The sequence below is a fragment of the Onychostruthus taczanowskii genome, unplaced genomic scaffold, assembly GCF_017590055.1.
Source record: "Onychostruthus taczanowskii isolate IOZ18803 unplaced genomic scaffold, ASM1759005v1 scaffold35, whole genome shotgun sequence".
Lineage (NCBI taxonomy): Eukaryota > Metazoa > Chordata > Aves > Passeriformes > Passeridae > Onychostruthus > Onychostruthus taczanowskii.
Genome location: NW_024500905.1, coordinates 1,985,055 through 1,997,967, shown reverse-complemented (window position 1 = coordinate 1,997,967; position 12,913 = coordinate 1,985,055). Strand labels below are relative to the sequence as shown.

At 39.5% G+C, this 12,913-nt stretch overlaps 1 protein-coding gene across 1 annotated transcript in view; it reads left to right on the top strand.

The window, feature by feature from the left end:
- The window catches only part of TRHDE (thyrotropin releasing hormone degrading enzyme), a 197,922-nt gene that overhangs the window by 2,515 nt on the left and 182,494 nt on the right, over positions 1-12,913 (top strand). Inside the window, exon 2 of the mRNA XM_041411306.1 lies at positions 3,747-4,020. Coding sequence (XP_041267240.1) covers positions 3,747-4,020 — 274 coding nt within the window. The remainder of the gene's footprint in view (positions 1-3,746; positions 4,021-12,913) is intronic.

Sequence of the window (12,913 nt, the reverse complement as noted above, 5' to 3'; positions counted from 1 at the left end):
TTTCTGCTGAGCTACTGTACTACACTTCGATACTGATGCCTGAGTTGAGATTTAGAAACCATCACCAACAAAAAAAGGTCTATTCTCTGTTTCAGTCATCAGGACAGTTTAAGACACAGGGTGGAAGGCGATGGTAAAATGTTTTTCGCAGTACTCTGTGTGTAACTTTTCAGATATAAATTACTTTGTTTTTAATATGCTTAAGTATAGTTGTGGGCAAAATACTTACCTTATGTAAGGTAGCATTGCTATATTGAAATCAGTGTCTTGTTTTTCCTTTACGCCAGATCACTTACATTTCTTTCAGTGAAACATTTTTATAACTGTAGTCATTGTATGGTTGTAGTTTCAGGTGTTAAATAGGAAAAATTTTTTTCCTTTTCAACTGTCACAGGCTTAATGACTCACTATAGTTTACAGTGAATTATACCCATTCTAAACCAGGGAACTTTTTTCATCAGAGAGTGCTTTTACAGTAACAATTTGCATTCTGATTAATAACCCATTTTTTAATATGATACATATAACCGTTCTTGGACCTCAAACACGGACAGCTTCTGTTATGATAGAGAGACACACTTGCATGTTCTGGGAGACCTTGCTGTTCCAGCAGGGCTTTGATTTTTTGACATCTTTATATTCAGTTAAAGTACATCAGCCTCATTGGAGTAGTACTTGCTGTAAAAGGGTCCAAACCATCATTTTTCACTTTTGTTGTACATGAGGAGCAAATAACTCTGGTGTGAGGCATAACAAACGTACTAATATCTTCACTTTATGATTTTTTCCCCTAAAGTTAGTTTCTCTGGCGTTCACAGGTGAACGCTGTAAATCAGCCTGAAATGTAAAAGCTATGGTATTTATTTTCTGACTGAAATCTTTCCTACTGTACTTGAAATGTCAAATGCAAGTGATATGCTACAGATTTGCTTTGCATTATGTGCTAGAATTTACTGACAGTAATCAGTGGAAATACAATACAGAGCTACTGTAGGAGTATGCAGGCATAATATAAGTGAACATCAAAGTTTGGTATAAGTGAAAAAGAAAAAAATTCTTATATCACGCAGACAAAACAAAGACATATTCTTTAATCTTGTAACAACTAAGATGTCAAAATAGATAGGTTATTGAGGAAACCCATCTTCCTTTAATACGTAAGATGTAATTAAAACACCTGCAAGCTACTGCCATGGATATTCTGAGAAGACAGACTGTGAGCCTGTCATTCCCTCAAGTACAACCTTTTGTGGTAATATTTTTGGGAGCAGGAGGTAAAAGCGTTGGTACCCAGAGAGGTGTGTAAAGGGAAGGATGAAATCGTCAAACTGCCCTTCACTTTTGGCATGCTGTAGAAGTCTGCTTGTTTTACTTGAACACAGAGCGAAATAGATAAACAATGTTTTGGGTTTAGCTTGTTTGTTTTCTTTAAATGGCTAGGGGTTTTTTAAAGCAGTTTTAAGATTTTGTTTGTTTTGCTTTATGGCACAACCAGCAAATTGATGTTTGATTGTAATGCACATGTTAAAGATACTACTATTATTGGTAGTTAGTGTATTTTTAGTATGTAGTAGAAGTATTGACTGCCCTGTGTTTGCCCAGTTATGTCTTTGTGGATATATCTATCTGTAAAAACACAGAAGATGAAGAGTTTACCAGGGTCTATCAGCCTGGTGAAGAGATTGTTTCAGTGGCCTAATATGTATTAAAAGATGACTGATAAATCTCTGAGAAGTGTCATGAAGATGTGGAGAGGGGACGAGGGAAAGCTTCCTTATTTAGAGGGTATCACAGTATGGCCAGTATTTCCTAAGTACACGTTTACGTGTGTGTCGGAGCTCATTAAAATCGTTCATTGCAGAGGAAAGTTCATCATTCTTGCTTTGTTAATAACTGGCCAGTACAGTTTTCCATGCTCACTTGAAGCTTCTGTTGATGTCTGTATCTGTTTAGAGTGTGCCTAGAATACAGAATCAGGTCCACTTGAAATACTTTGCATATAAATTAAGTTGCTTTGCTTCATTTAATTGTCTGATTTGGCTTTGTTGCAGTAGTGCATGTCCACTGATATTGGAGTTTTTTGGATTAACGGGGATATCTGGTACCAACTTTTTACCTTAGATTTAGCAATCTTACCCAAAATGCTGGTTTTAGTAGTCTGTGTTTTGTAATGAAGCAAGAAAAATGTGAATTCCTTCAATAATTATTAGCCAAAAAAGCCTTTTTATTTTAGAAAGAAGGCCAGTGGTAACTGCTTCAGTAGTGGAAAATTTTTTCAAGTTTAAAAAAAGTTACCCGTATTGAAAATGTATATCTAGTTCTATCGGGCAATATAGCAAGAAAAAGGTGTAATGTTTCAATGTAATGATTTCCTCATTGCCTCCAAAATATGTGTAAAACCCAAAAAGTTTTAAAAAAGTTAATTACGTACTTTTATTTCCCTATGGGGAGCCTATGTTTTTGCTCTGTTAATGTTAGAGTATCATATTGCAGGTTAATGATTATATACTGATTAATAATAGGTGCCACCATTTTCATTATGTCAAAGCTATCCACCCATCCTTTTCCCTCAGAGGAATAACAGATGATTAGTCAGCCTCTAAAATGTTGATAAATGTTTGCCTGGTATCTAAAATTGCACAGTTATTTCCACAGATGAAACCTTGGAAGGTGAGACAGGAATCAAAAAGCCTACATACATGCTACCTTCACATTTACATGGCTAGCCCATGGTAATTTTCTCGTTCTACATGCTGCCAGAAAATACTCTTACCAAACTCCATAATTCAGCCTTTTAAGTTTAGCTTCTTGTTTCTGCAAAAAGATCATGAGCTTTTTCCAAATGTATAAATACATGTTTCCATCCAGAAAGCTTTCTGTTCTGTATCTCGGTCAAAATTTATTTAGTTCCAAAGAAAATAGTTGCAGCTTGACAAGTTTTATTGTCAAGCTAAAGCCTTCCCATTCTTCCCATAGGTGCTTAGTAAATATCTTTACCTCCTTCAGTGATCTTTCCAAAATTTGACCCATTAACTGAGAACATGGATTTGCTTTCTATAAAAGACGCCAGAAAACAAAAGCACATGTAGAATAGAAGAATAGTGAAATACTTTGTGCTGGTTTAATAATTTGCTTGCATTTGTGATTCGGCAAAACTCACAGAATGGTTTTTTTGGAGGTGCACAGACAAAGCAGTGCTATGTAGTATTGTGTCCCAGACCTACACGCAGCTGGTAGAGAAGTAATCAGCTGTGGAAAACAATGACCCTCCTGAGTGCACTGTGTGACCGTAAGTTCTCATGCCCAAAGAAAGGTAAAGTGCCCTGTCAGTGTCTCAGGGCAGAGTGAATTCCCTGAAGGCTTTTAAATCCTGGTTTGAACTGAGCTTGCTTGTTTTACATTGTGTAACCAACAGTGGCTCGCTTTTTCCCCCACACAATGATGAACAATACTGCGAGAACCTGAAGTTTGATGCAAGGCAAGGGTTGATTTCTTTAGTGTTAGTGTGGTGTCTACAAATTTGTAGGAAATTTGTAGACCATTAATTTGTATCTATTGCATTGCAGTAGAGGTAGTAAGAAAATGATCAAGCAGTGTTCAAGCACTATATATTTTGTGTATTATAGTTGTAATTATTTCCTCCTTTAAACCACAATGGTCAAGCAGTGTCTGATTTGGTATGTCTGTGAATCAAGTGCTAGGCACACTTAGTAATCAATTTTTGTTTTTGTTTTCTGCTTTTCTAGGTTTCTTGGTGTTACGCAGTTTTCTCCTACTCATGCCAGAAAAGCCTTTCCTTGCTTTGACGAGCCCATCTACAAGGCCACATTCAAAATCAGCATCAGACATCAAGCGACTTACTTATCTTTGTCCAACATGCCAGTTGAAACTTCTGTTTTTGAAGAAGATGGATGGGTTACAGATCACTTTTCGCAGACCCCTCTCATGTCCACCTATTACCTGGCTTGGGCAGTGTGCAATTTTACATACCGGGAAACTGTCACCAAGAGTGGAGTAGTTGTAAGTATTTCTAATGTACCAAAAACATTTCAATACTTTGAAAACCCTCACTTTTTGTAAAGGGGTTGTACCAGCAACTACTTAAAATATTTTCTTGATTAATACTTTAAAAATTTGTTGGTCTATTTAATGGTTGTGTATATTGTTTGGGACCTTTCCTGATGGTTTGTCTAATATTTTTAGTTTGTCTTGTGCCTTTTGTAAATGGTTAGCTTAGTAGGTGTGGTTATCTGATGAAATTTTAAACTTTTAAATATGCGGTTAAACTACACTTTGTTTTTCTTGTGAAGTTTTTTCTTGTTTTTCCTGTAGCCTTTTCATTACCAATTTTCGTGAGATAATTAAAGTGGTAATACTCCAATCTCCTTCCTCTGTACTGACGTTCCTTGGTGTGCTGTATGCTGGCTTAGGAGGCTGGTGTAGTAATTTCTCTCTTAGAGACAGCAGTTTGAGCTGTGAGCCTGAGCAAAGGAGTGTTCACCTTATACTTCAGCAAATGCTGTATGATTTTGTGCTGTAGCTTGGGGGCTTGAGGAAGGGCTGTGGAGTGTTCATATCAGGAAATATCTCCTTAAGCACTTTGAGCCAGCCTGAGCATTGTGCTGCAATGGAAGGAGCTGATCCACCTTCTCTGAGCCAAAGGTGTTCTTTGCCTTCCTTGTACCAGCCGTCAGCTCTGTACAGCCATATGATCTGGCTGAAAACTGACCTGAAAAATAACTGAAAATGTGGTAAGTTTTCAGCCAAAACAGTTCATTGATCTGGCTTTTTGTGCTGCTGCCAGAGTCCTTGCATGGATTCGAGGCTGTGCTGATGGAAGGTAGACCCAGGAACCACTGGCGTATCTCATTAAGGTTGTCCTGAAGGGATCGACAAATAAGTCTTGGTTTTGTTATTGGAACAGTTGAGTGGGACACTGGGGGCTTTTCTTCAGCCCTTTTCTGCCATGACCAGCAGACTGTAGACTGTGACAGTACTCTCTGGCACCACACAAGGAAGGAAGTATGACTAGGAAGTGGTTCTCCTGAGGTGCTTTTACCTGTAATAATATGGAAACTGCTGAGACTTATGTAATAGTCATAGAACAGTTTGGAAGGGACCAAAGGACCATAAAGACCATCTAGTTCTGAACCCCCCTGCCACAGGCAAGCACACCTTCCACTAGACGAGGTTGCTCAAAAACCACATCCAACCTGGCCTTGAGCACTTCCAGGGATGGATCATCCACAGCTTTTCTGGGCAACCTGTTCCAGTATCTCACTGCCCTCAGAGCAAAGAATTTCTTCATAACACCTGATCTAAACCTGCCTCCTTTTGTTTTGAAACTGTTACTCCTTGTCCTGTCACTGCTGTTGGCATAACCAATTATTTGAAAGGTTGGGGATGGAACTCAGGACCATCAATTTGAAACACACAACATACTTCCTCCTTAACTCATTTTATTGTAGTATTGTTTAGAGCTCATATCCTGTAGACTTTTGCTGCTTGAATATATTTGATGCCTTGAAAACAGAGGCACACTTATGTCTTGTAGACAACAATTGATAGCTTTCTGCTGTTCTTGTGTTTTTTTTTCCAAACTGTTCTCAAGGCTTTCGATTTACCTGGAATCTAAACAGAAAATCCAAGTATTCTTTTGTTAGGAATTTTTGCTTACTGGAGCCTTATAGTTATGCTTGAGTCTATTGGTTCAGCACATGTAGGAGATATATATGTATATCCCACCAGCTTGACAGTACCACTGGACAGAACTTTGCCAACAATTATGAAAATTAGTAGGTTAATCTTTGTGAAAACTTGGAGACCAAAATCCTGTTGCAGTTCGATTTGGGGTGGGGGCACCCCGTGGATGTCACTGCAGGGCCCCCTAGGCTGTGAGTTGGCTGGCAGCAGCAGCCAGGCAAGGAGACTCCACATGGCTTCTGAGGGTGCTGAGCAGATGAAGGTTTATTTGGGGTCCCATCCCTGGGAACAGCATAGTTACTGAGGGAAATGGGGAGAAGGGGGAGGGGGAAGGATGAGGAGCCTAGGGAAGGGAAGGGTCAAGAGAGGGAAAAGGCTAAGAGAGCGGAAGGCTAAGAGAGCAACTGATTTTGCTAGCACAGCTTAAGAGGGGAATTGAAGTGGGCGCAGAATCAGACTTGGGCCAATGGGATGACAGATACATGGTGGTTCAGGGCAGGACCACAGGCTTAGAATACACCATACATTTCAGAGGGGTGAGACAGGGCATACCATTTAAACAAAATGCAATACGACAAAATCCTACATAAATTTAGATAGTCTGTTATCTTAGAAAATTGTTTGGTTAGTCTAGAGCTAGCTCTTGTTTTTTTTATAAAGCCATTATCACAGAGGTATATTAATACCAAGGAATACTGAAATAGTTTGCACTGGGTTATTGGTTAAATACATCTTGCTATTTTTCAGTTCCATTTGGGATCTGATCATCTTTTATCATGGTTCAGTTTTGTTGAAAGAGTGTGTTTTAAGGTATGAACTCACAGCAAGTACTTCAGAGCTGCATTCTTTCAGATGAATTGCTGAGGTAATCCATCTTTTTGAGTCTCTTGTATTGCAATGCCAGGAGTTCATGGACGCTACTGAGTGCATTTGAAATAATTGGAATCCTTGCACATGGAATTTCAAATTTCTTAGTTTCCTTCAAAGCCATTTTTTACTAATACAGTTACCCCCATATCCATGGCAGTTAAGTTAAATGTATAATAAAAGTAAGTTTGCTTCTAAAAATGAATGGGTTTTCATGAAAATTACCCAAACCTTTGTCTGAAGCATCTTGATAGGCTGTTTCTTATATTGGTGAATCTTCATTTTAATGTGTATTATATTTGTTAGTAGACACTTAAAATACTCCAGCTTGCATATACTTTTGCTTTTGTTTTGGCAGTTCTATGAACCTCGTTTTGGTTCACAAAACATTTTGGGGGGAGTGGGCTGTCCTTTCAAATTTTGACAGTATACTAATGATTATAATCTCACTTCTCTTCCAGCTGACCAGTATTAATAAAGTACTATGGTCAAAGGTAGATAAACTGTGAGGAATAGAGCTAGCTATGAGATGAAAAGCAGATTTTTTTCCTCAAAATTGCTTAAATGTTAACTTTTCATTTTTTCTCGAAGAATGTGACTGACCTCAAAATTACATTCAATACAAGTCAAGGTTTTAATAGAAACTGCCTTTTGGAAAGCTTAGGTAGCCAATCAAAATACTTACGTGGCTATAGCACATGTAATTCTTGCATGAGGATGTATTATTTCATACACTAAAATTAATTGGAAAAAGGGAATTAGGACAAGCAGTTATTTTTTAGGAGCATCCTATAGTGGATGTGAATCATTATCACATGCATAACTCTTTAGTCCATGTGGGTCTGTTCCAAATCCCTTCCAGATTAGGTAATTTAAAAGCAGACTTGACTTTTTATATGTATTACAGGTATATAATATGTTGTTCAGATTCAGCTGGGATTACAGAAGATCAGTGCAACTGCCTTTGTCTTTAGGCAGGGACTTTATTCCTGTGTAAAGGACAGCGGTGCAGTCATCTGTGCTGCTATGGACTAGGGAGCAGTGTAATTCTACCAGGGTGATGCCTGAGGAGTTGTTTTGACGGAGGAGGGGTGCCCTTGCAAGCAAGCTTAGCTGATCAGTGTATGGCTCTAGCAGTTGGACCAGCTGCAGCTGAGGAAAATCGTGGGATCTGTATCTGTCATCTTTGCACAGTACAGTAATCCAGAAAACTCCACTTACCTCCACATGCTTGCTGTCTTATTTTGCATCACCTAATCATGCATCATACGTTCTTTGTTAAAGAATTTATTCTTAAAATAAAAGCAAAATATTGCTGGTTGGATTGTATTGTCTGTTACATCATCTCTGTCTCTTTCCTTCACTGGTGTCTTTATTTGTGCTTTCAATCCACCAAGCCTTTTCCAGCTATTGTTGCTTTATTTTTTCCCCTGCTTGGGTTAGTGCTTCTGTTCTCTAAAACCCTCTGTTTCTCATTCCTTTGTCAGGTGAACATGGAAAACTCGCTATTTCCTGCATGGCTTTTCAGTGTCTGATAAGTTAATTCATTTCTTCCCCTGTAAATTCTTTCTCTTTTTGAATTAGTGGAAGGAGGGACCACATAATTTATCAGTGGAGATGAATGTATGGCTGGAAAAGATGTTTCCAAGAGATTCAACTTCTCCTATTCTTCCTATTTGCTGTGGTTGGGATGTGGAGATAGGTATGGAAATAAAATGCCAACTGGCAACACTAAAGTGTTTCTCTTGTCAGGGGGAGTATCTCCTAAAAACAGAAAGAAATGAAGTCAGGAGGAATTGTGGGTGCAGGGGTTAAAGAGACAAGTGCAGGCAGTACCAGAGCAGATGGGAATGAGCAGCTGTGAAAGAAAGTGGCTATCTAGCTGGGTGGTGGTGAGTGGGAGGAGAAATGATGAAAGAAGGCAGTACCCAAAGAAGAATTTTGCGTGGTTTCACTTTTCCTACCCCTGCCTCTATTCCAAAATGGTGGCAGCACATTTTGCAGGACTGGCAGTGTGTGCCTGACCACAGCTGGGTCAGCTGCTCAGGGTAGGACCTCCACTGTCTGACTGAACCCATGCACGTTCCCTTTTGAAGAGACCTTTATGGCCAGGTGTGTCATGGTTTCAGCTGTATTAAATGTTATTGTAGTGCCATGAATGCTGGCAGTGCCATGATACAAAGACCTTAAGGCTAAAAAAGATCTTATGATAAGAATTATACCAGAATAAAGTCAACCTTTATTGCACTACTTTTGTTTTGATATTGCTTTGTCTAAGATGTAATTAATGTTCACAAGCTATACAGTACATTCAAGTCTTACCCTGGCCAATGAGAAGGAACTCTAATAATCTGGCTAAAGGAAATTAAGATAATTAGTGTTTCTGTAGTGCTTTCTGGCTTGCAGAGAGCCTGTATAAAGGTCCTGGCATTGAATTCTCTCAGGCATGTGCCTGGGGGGCTCACTCAGTTTGGCTTAATATAACTAAAAAAGATCTAGTGGTTTCAAAAATGGGATCTGTGCATTAATAGTTGCTTTATTCTGCCCTGTGAAAAATTATTTTTGTCCAGGAAGAGCTACTGAACAGAGTCACATAAGTAGATTTAGGTCAGGATTGGTACATGTCCAGGAGCTCATGTTCGTTTAGTTGCAGCATGGGACCATGATTTTATTGATGTTCTTATAAGACAAGATGGCTGGATCTAGTACTGTGCTTCCAGCTGGACAGCTGTGTTGGGCATTCCCTTACCTGAAGTGTGGTGATCAGTCTGAGGAGACTAAAGAGCTGACTTTCAGTAATAGTCTAAGAAAAAGAAAAAAACCCTATGTTGATCAGCAGAATAACTTTTTTCCCAGTGAGTTTTGTCATTTGCTAGTTGCTAGAAAAAACTGAAAAGATCAGTCTTGTTTAAAATAACTCTGCACTTACTGTGCAATTTGGCCAGTAGCTTTTATAAAATTATTTTGTATTTGAAAAATGTATTAATATTTTTATCTAATAGCAAGAATGACCTCAAGACCAGGCAATTTCTGTCAGCTAATGACTACCTGGGTTAAACGCCTGAGGCTCTTCCTTAGGCCCTCGCTTCAGCTGATGGTAGTAACTGCCAGCAAAGTCTCTTCATCAGTTGTTATTTATTCATCAGTATTTAAGCAATTAAACATGAGATAATTCTTTGTGGGTGAGCATATTGGTTACAGCAGAATGATTATGCTATCAAAAATAGAACGTGTCTTCAATTAAAATTTTCTTCCTTTGCAGCCTGAATTTAAGTCCAGCTCCAGAGTTGGGCTCTACTTTTGAAGCCCTGCAAAGTAACTTTTGTTAGCCCATCACTTACCACTGGGAGGCCACACGTTTATCTGATAAACAGGTAACAGCTAACACAGGAAGCACCAGGCGTATTTCTGAAGCCTGGTACAATGCAGGCTTGTAATATTAAATCTTTATACGTCTGTGAATCTTACAATGATGCACATTAGTTTTTGTTTTTATTACTAATGTCCAACACTTGCTGTCTTCAGAACAGCTTTCATCAAACAGTTAAAAAATAAAATGCATTTTAGAAAGAGTCTGTTGGGAAGTGTGCAGTTATGTTGAGCTAGAAAAGCACACATGGATATAGATAGGTGTGTTTGTGCTTTCTTTTGCGAGTTTGAAATTTTCTCTGTAGTAACAATAGGCTGATTCTGCAAGTATCTTTTACTCAGTTCAGTGCTTATTAGTGTGAATTACTTCAAGTGGAAAGCTGTATTATAATACAATAGGAATACAAAGAAATTTTAGCTTTTTCAGATTCACTGCATCAATATTTGTTTACCCATTCTGTTTCAGATCTGTATATTGAAAATTACTTCTAGTTTATTAATTTTTAAATACTGTAGCTACAAAACATGCTACAAACAAACAAAAATTTATGTGATCAGCATCCACGCTAAACTGAATATGCCAAGGAATTTTTTAAAAACATAAATTGCAAACTTGCAATCCATTGTTATTGATTTCTGGTTGAATTTGCAAGTCGAATGCACTAGGAAAACACTGTACATTTATTGTGCTTACTCCTTTAAAAATTGCTTTCTGTCAGCACTTGTAGTACATGCTGTATTTAAATGTGATATTTGTTTTACTAATGTCAATGCCCAGGTGCACTCTGCAAATAATGCTATTGAATTGAAAGACTCGACTTTGGAAGCATTGTTTTGTTTTGTTTTAGGCTAGGAGGATCACCTGTTAGTATCTGGGACAGTGGTGTACTTCGTATATAGTAGCAAGAAGGCTGTCAAAAGGCACAAATCAATTTCTTAATTTGTCGCTATTTCATAGGTTTACAGCTTGCTTCCAATTACAGCGAGCAGGGAGAGGCAGCACACAATTCCTGGCCTGATGGTTGTCACAACAGTTTCCTTATTGTAATTCTGTACATTCAAGAGCAGTTCAGCCTGTAGCACTTCATCTGGGGTCTCTGCTGGTTAATGAAAGAAAAGAAAGGTCTGAGACTTAGTATTTCCCACTCCTTCCCTGACATTTGCCCAGAGGAGAGTAGAGTGAGGTGCCTGCAGTTCCTCCTACTTCCCACATTACAAGCAAGGAAAGGATGGAGATGTAAGAGAAGACTTCCCTTTCATGTGCTAATGAACGTATGCTTAGTAGTATGTGCTGTGACAATGCAACTCAGTCAACACTGAACACTCAAGCTACACTCTGCTTTCTGTGTTGTGTCATGCCTCCTTATGCTTCTTATGTTGTGCTGTCATATTTTATTTCATTAACTTGCTCGTCTGTCCATGGCATCAACATGAATATTGCTCTCTGACATCCAAGGAAGTAGCAAGAGTCTATTAGCGTCTTTCGGTAAGAGTCATGCTCTTGCTATAAAAGCAAAAGTGATGTGCCAAATAATCTGTAGGAGGTATCTCCCTCCAGAACAACGTAAAGGTGAACACATTCCTGCACCAGCCTGAACATCTGTCAGTTATGCCAGTGCTTTCCTGCGTACCTACTGTAATGACTGTGCTCTATGCAGTGAAAAGGGATTACAGACTTAGCTGACATCTAGCTGAGTGACAGATAGAGTATTTGTTGATGGAGGAGAGTGGTGTGTGCTTTTATTTATTTATAGACCAGTGTCTCCTCCAGGGTTTAGGTAAATTTTAATTGTATTTTCTTACAGTAATGAGAAACTTAGCCTATTTGTTCACAGTTTTTATAGTCAGTGGTGAGAAAGTAACCTCTTACCTTGGAGATTCATGCCTGTTGCCAGTCCCAGCCTCCTTTTTGAGGACAGAGAGTCAGGGGTCTGTAATGTTCACCTTTTAGGCTTGCCTTGACCTGTTGTTTTTGTGTTAGAAAACCTGCACAAATGCCACCTTATTTTTTGCCTTTGTCCCAGTATTTTTTGCTGCCTGAAGTTTTATGGTATTGAACCCCATTTTTACTAGTAGAATACCTAGTCAATTCGATCTTCTTCTAAGGTATCGTAGGGTTGACAGAACTCTTTTGCTCTTCCGGTGGGGTGCTGTCACACTTCAGGTACTTTTTTTGAAAGCTTTTTTTAATCAGGTGCTGGAGTGGAATGAGATGCTGGAGAGCAGTGCTACAGAAAGTGACTTTGGGATCCTGGTTGATGGCAAGTTGAACATAGGTCAGCAGTGCCCTGGCAGCCAGGAGGGCCAGCCCTGTTGTGGGCATCAGGCACAGCATCGCCAGCTGGGCAAGGGAGGGGATTGTTCCACTGCGGGCACAGCATCGCCAGCTGGGCAAGGGAGGGGATTTTTCCACTGCACTCTGCACTAGGGCAGCCTCACCTCGAATGCTGGAGGCAGGTTTGGGAGCCACAATATAAAAAAAATATTAAACTATTAGAGAGTGTCCAAAGAAGAGACATGAGGGTGGTGAGGGGCCTTGAGGGGAAGCCTCGTGAGGAGTGGCTGAGGTCACTTTGTGTGTTCAGCCTGGAGGAGAATGAGGGGAGACCTCATTGTGCCTTCAACATTCTCATGAGGGAAAGCAGAGGGGCAGGTACTGATCTCTTCACTCTTGTGAGCAGTGACAGGGCTTGAGGAAATGCCATGAAGCTGAGTCAGGGAGATTTAGGTTGGATATCAGGAAAAGGTTTTTCCCCTGGAGTGTGCTTGAACACAGGAACAGGCTCCCCAGGTTCAGAGCACCAAACCTGTCAAGAGTTCAAGAAACATTTGGACAATCCTTTCAGGCACATGGAGTGATTCTTGGAGATGGTGCTGTGCAGGGCCAGGAGATGGATCGATGATCCTGATGGATCCTTTCCAACTCAGCATATTCCGTGAATATGTAAATGTGCTTTTCCAGGGTCTAGCCTCC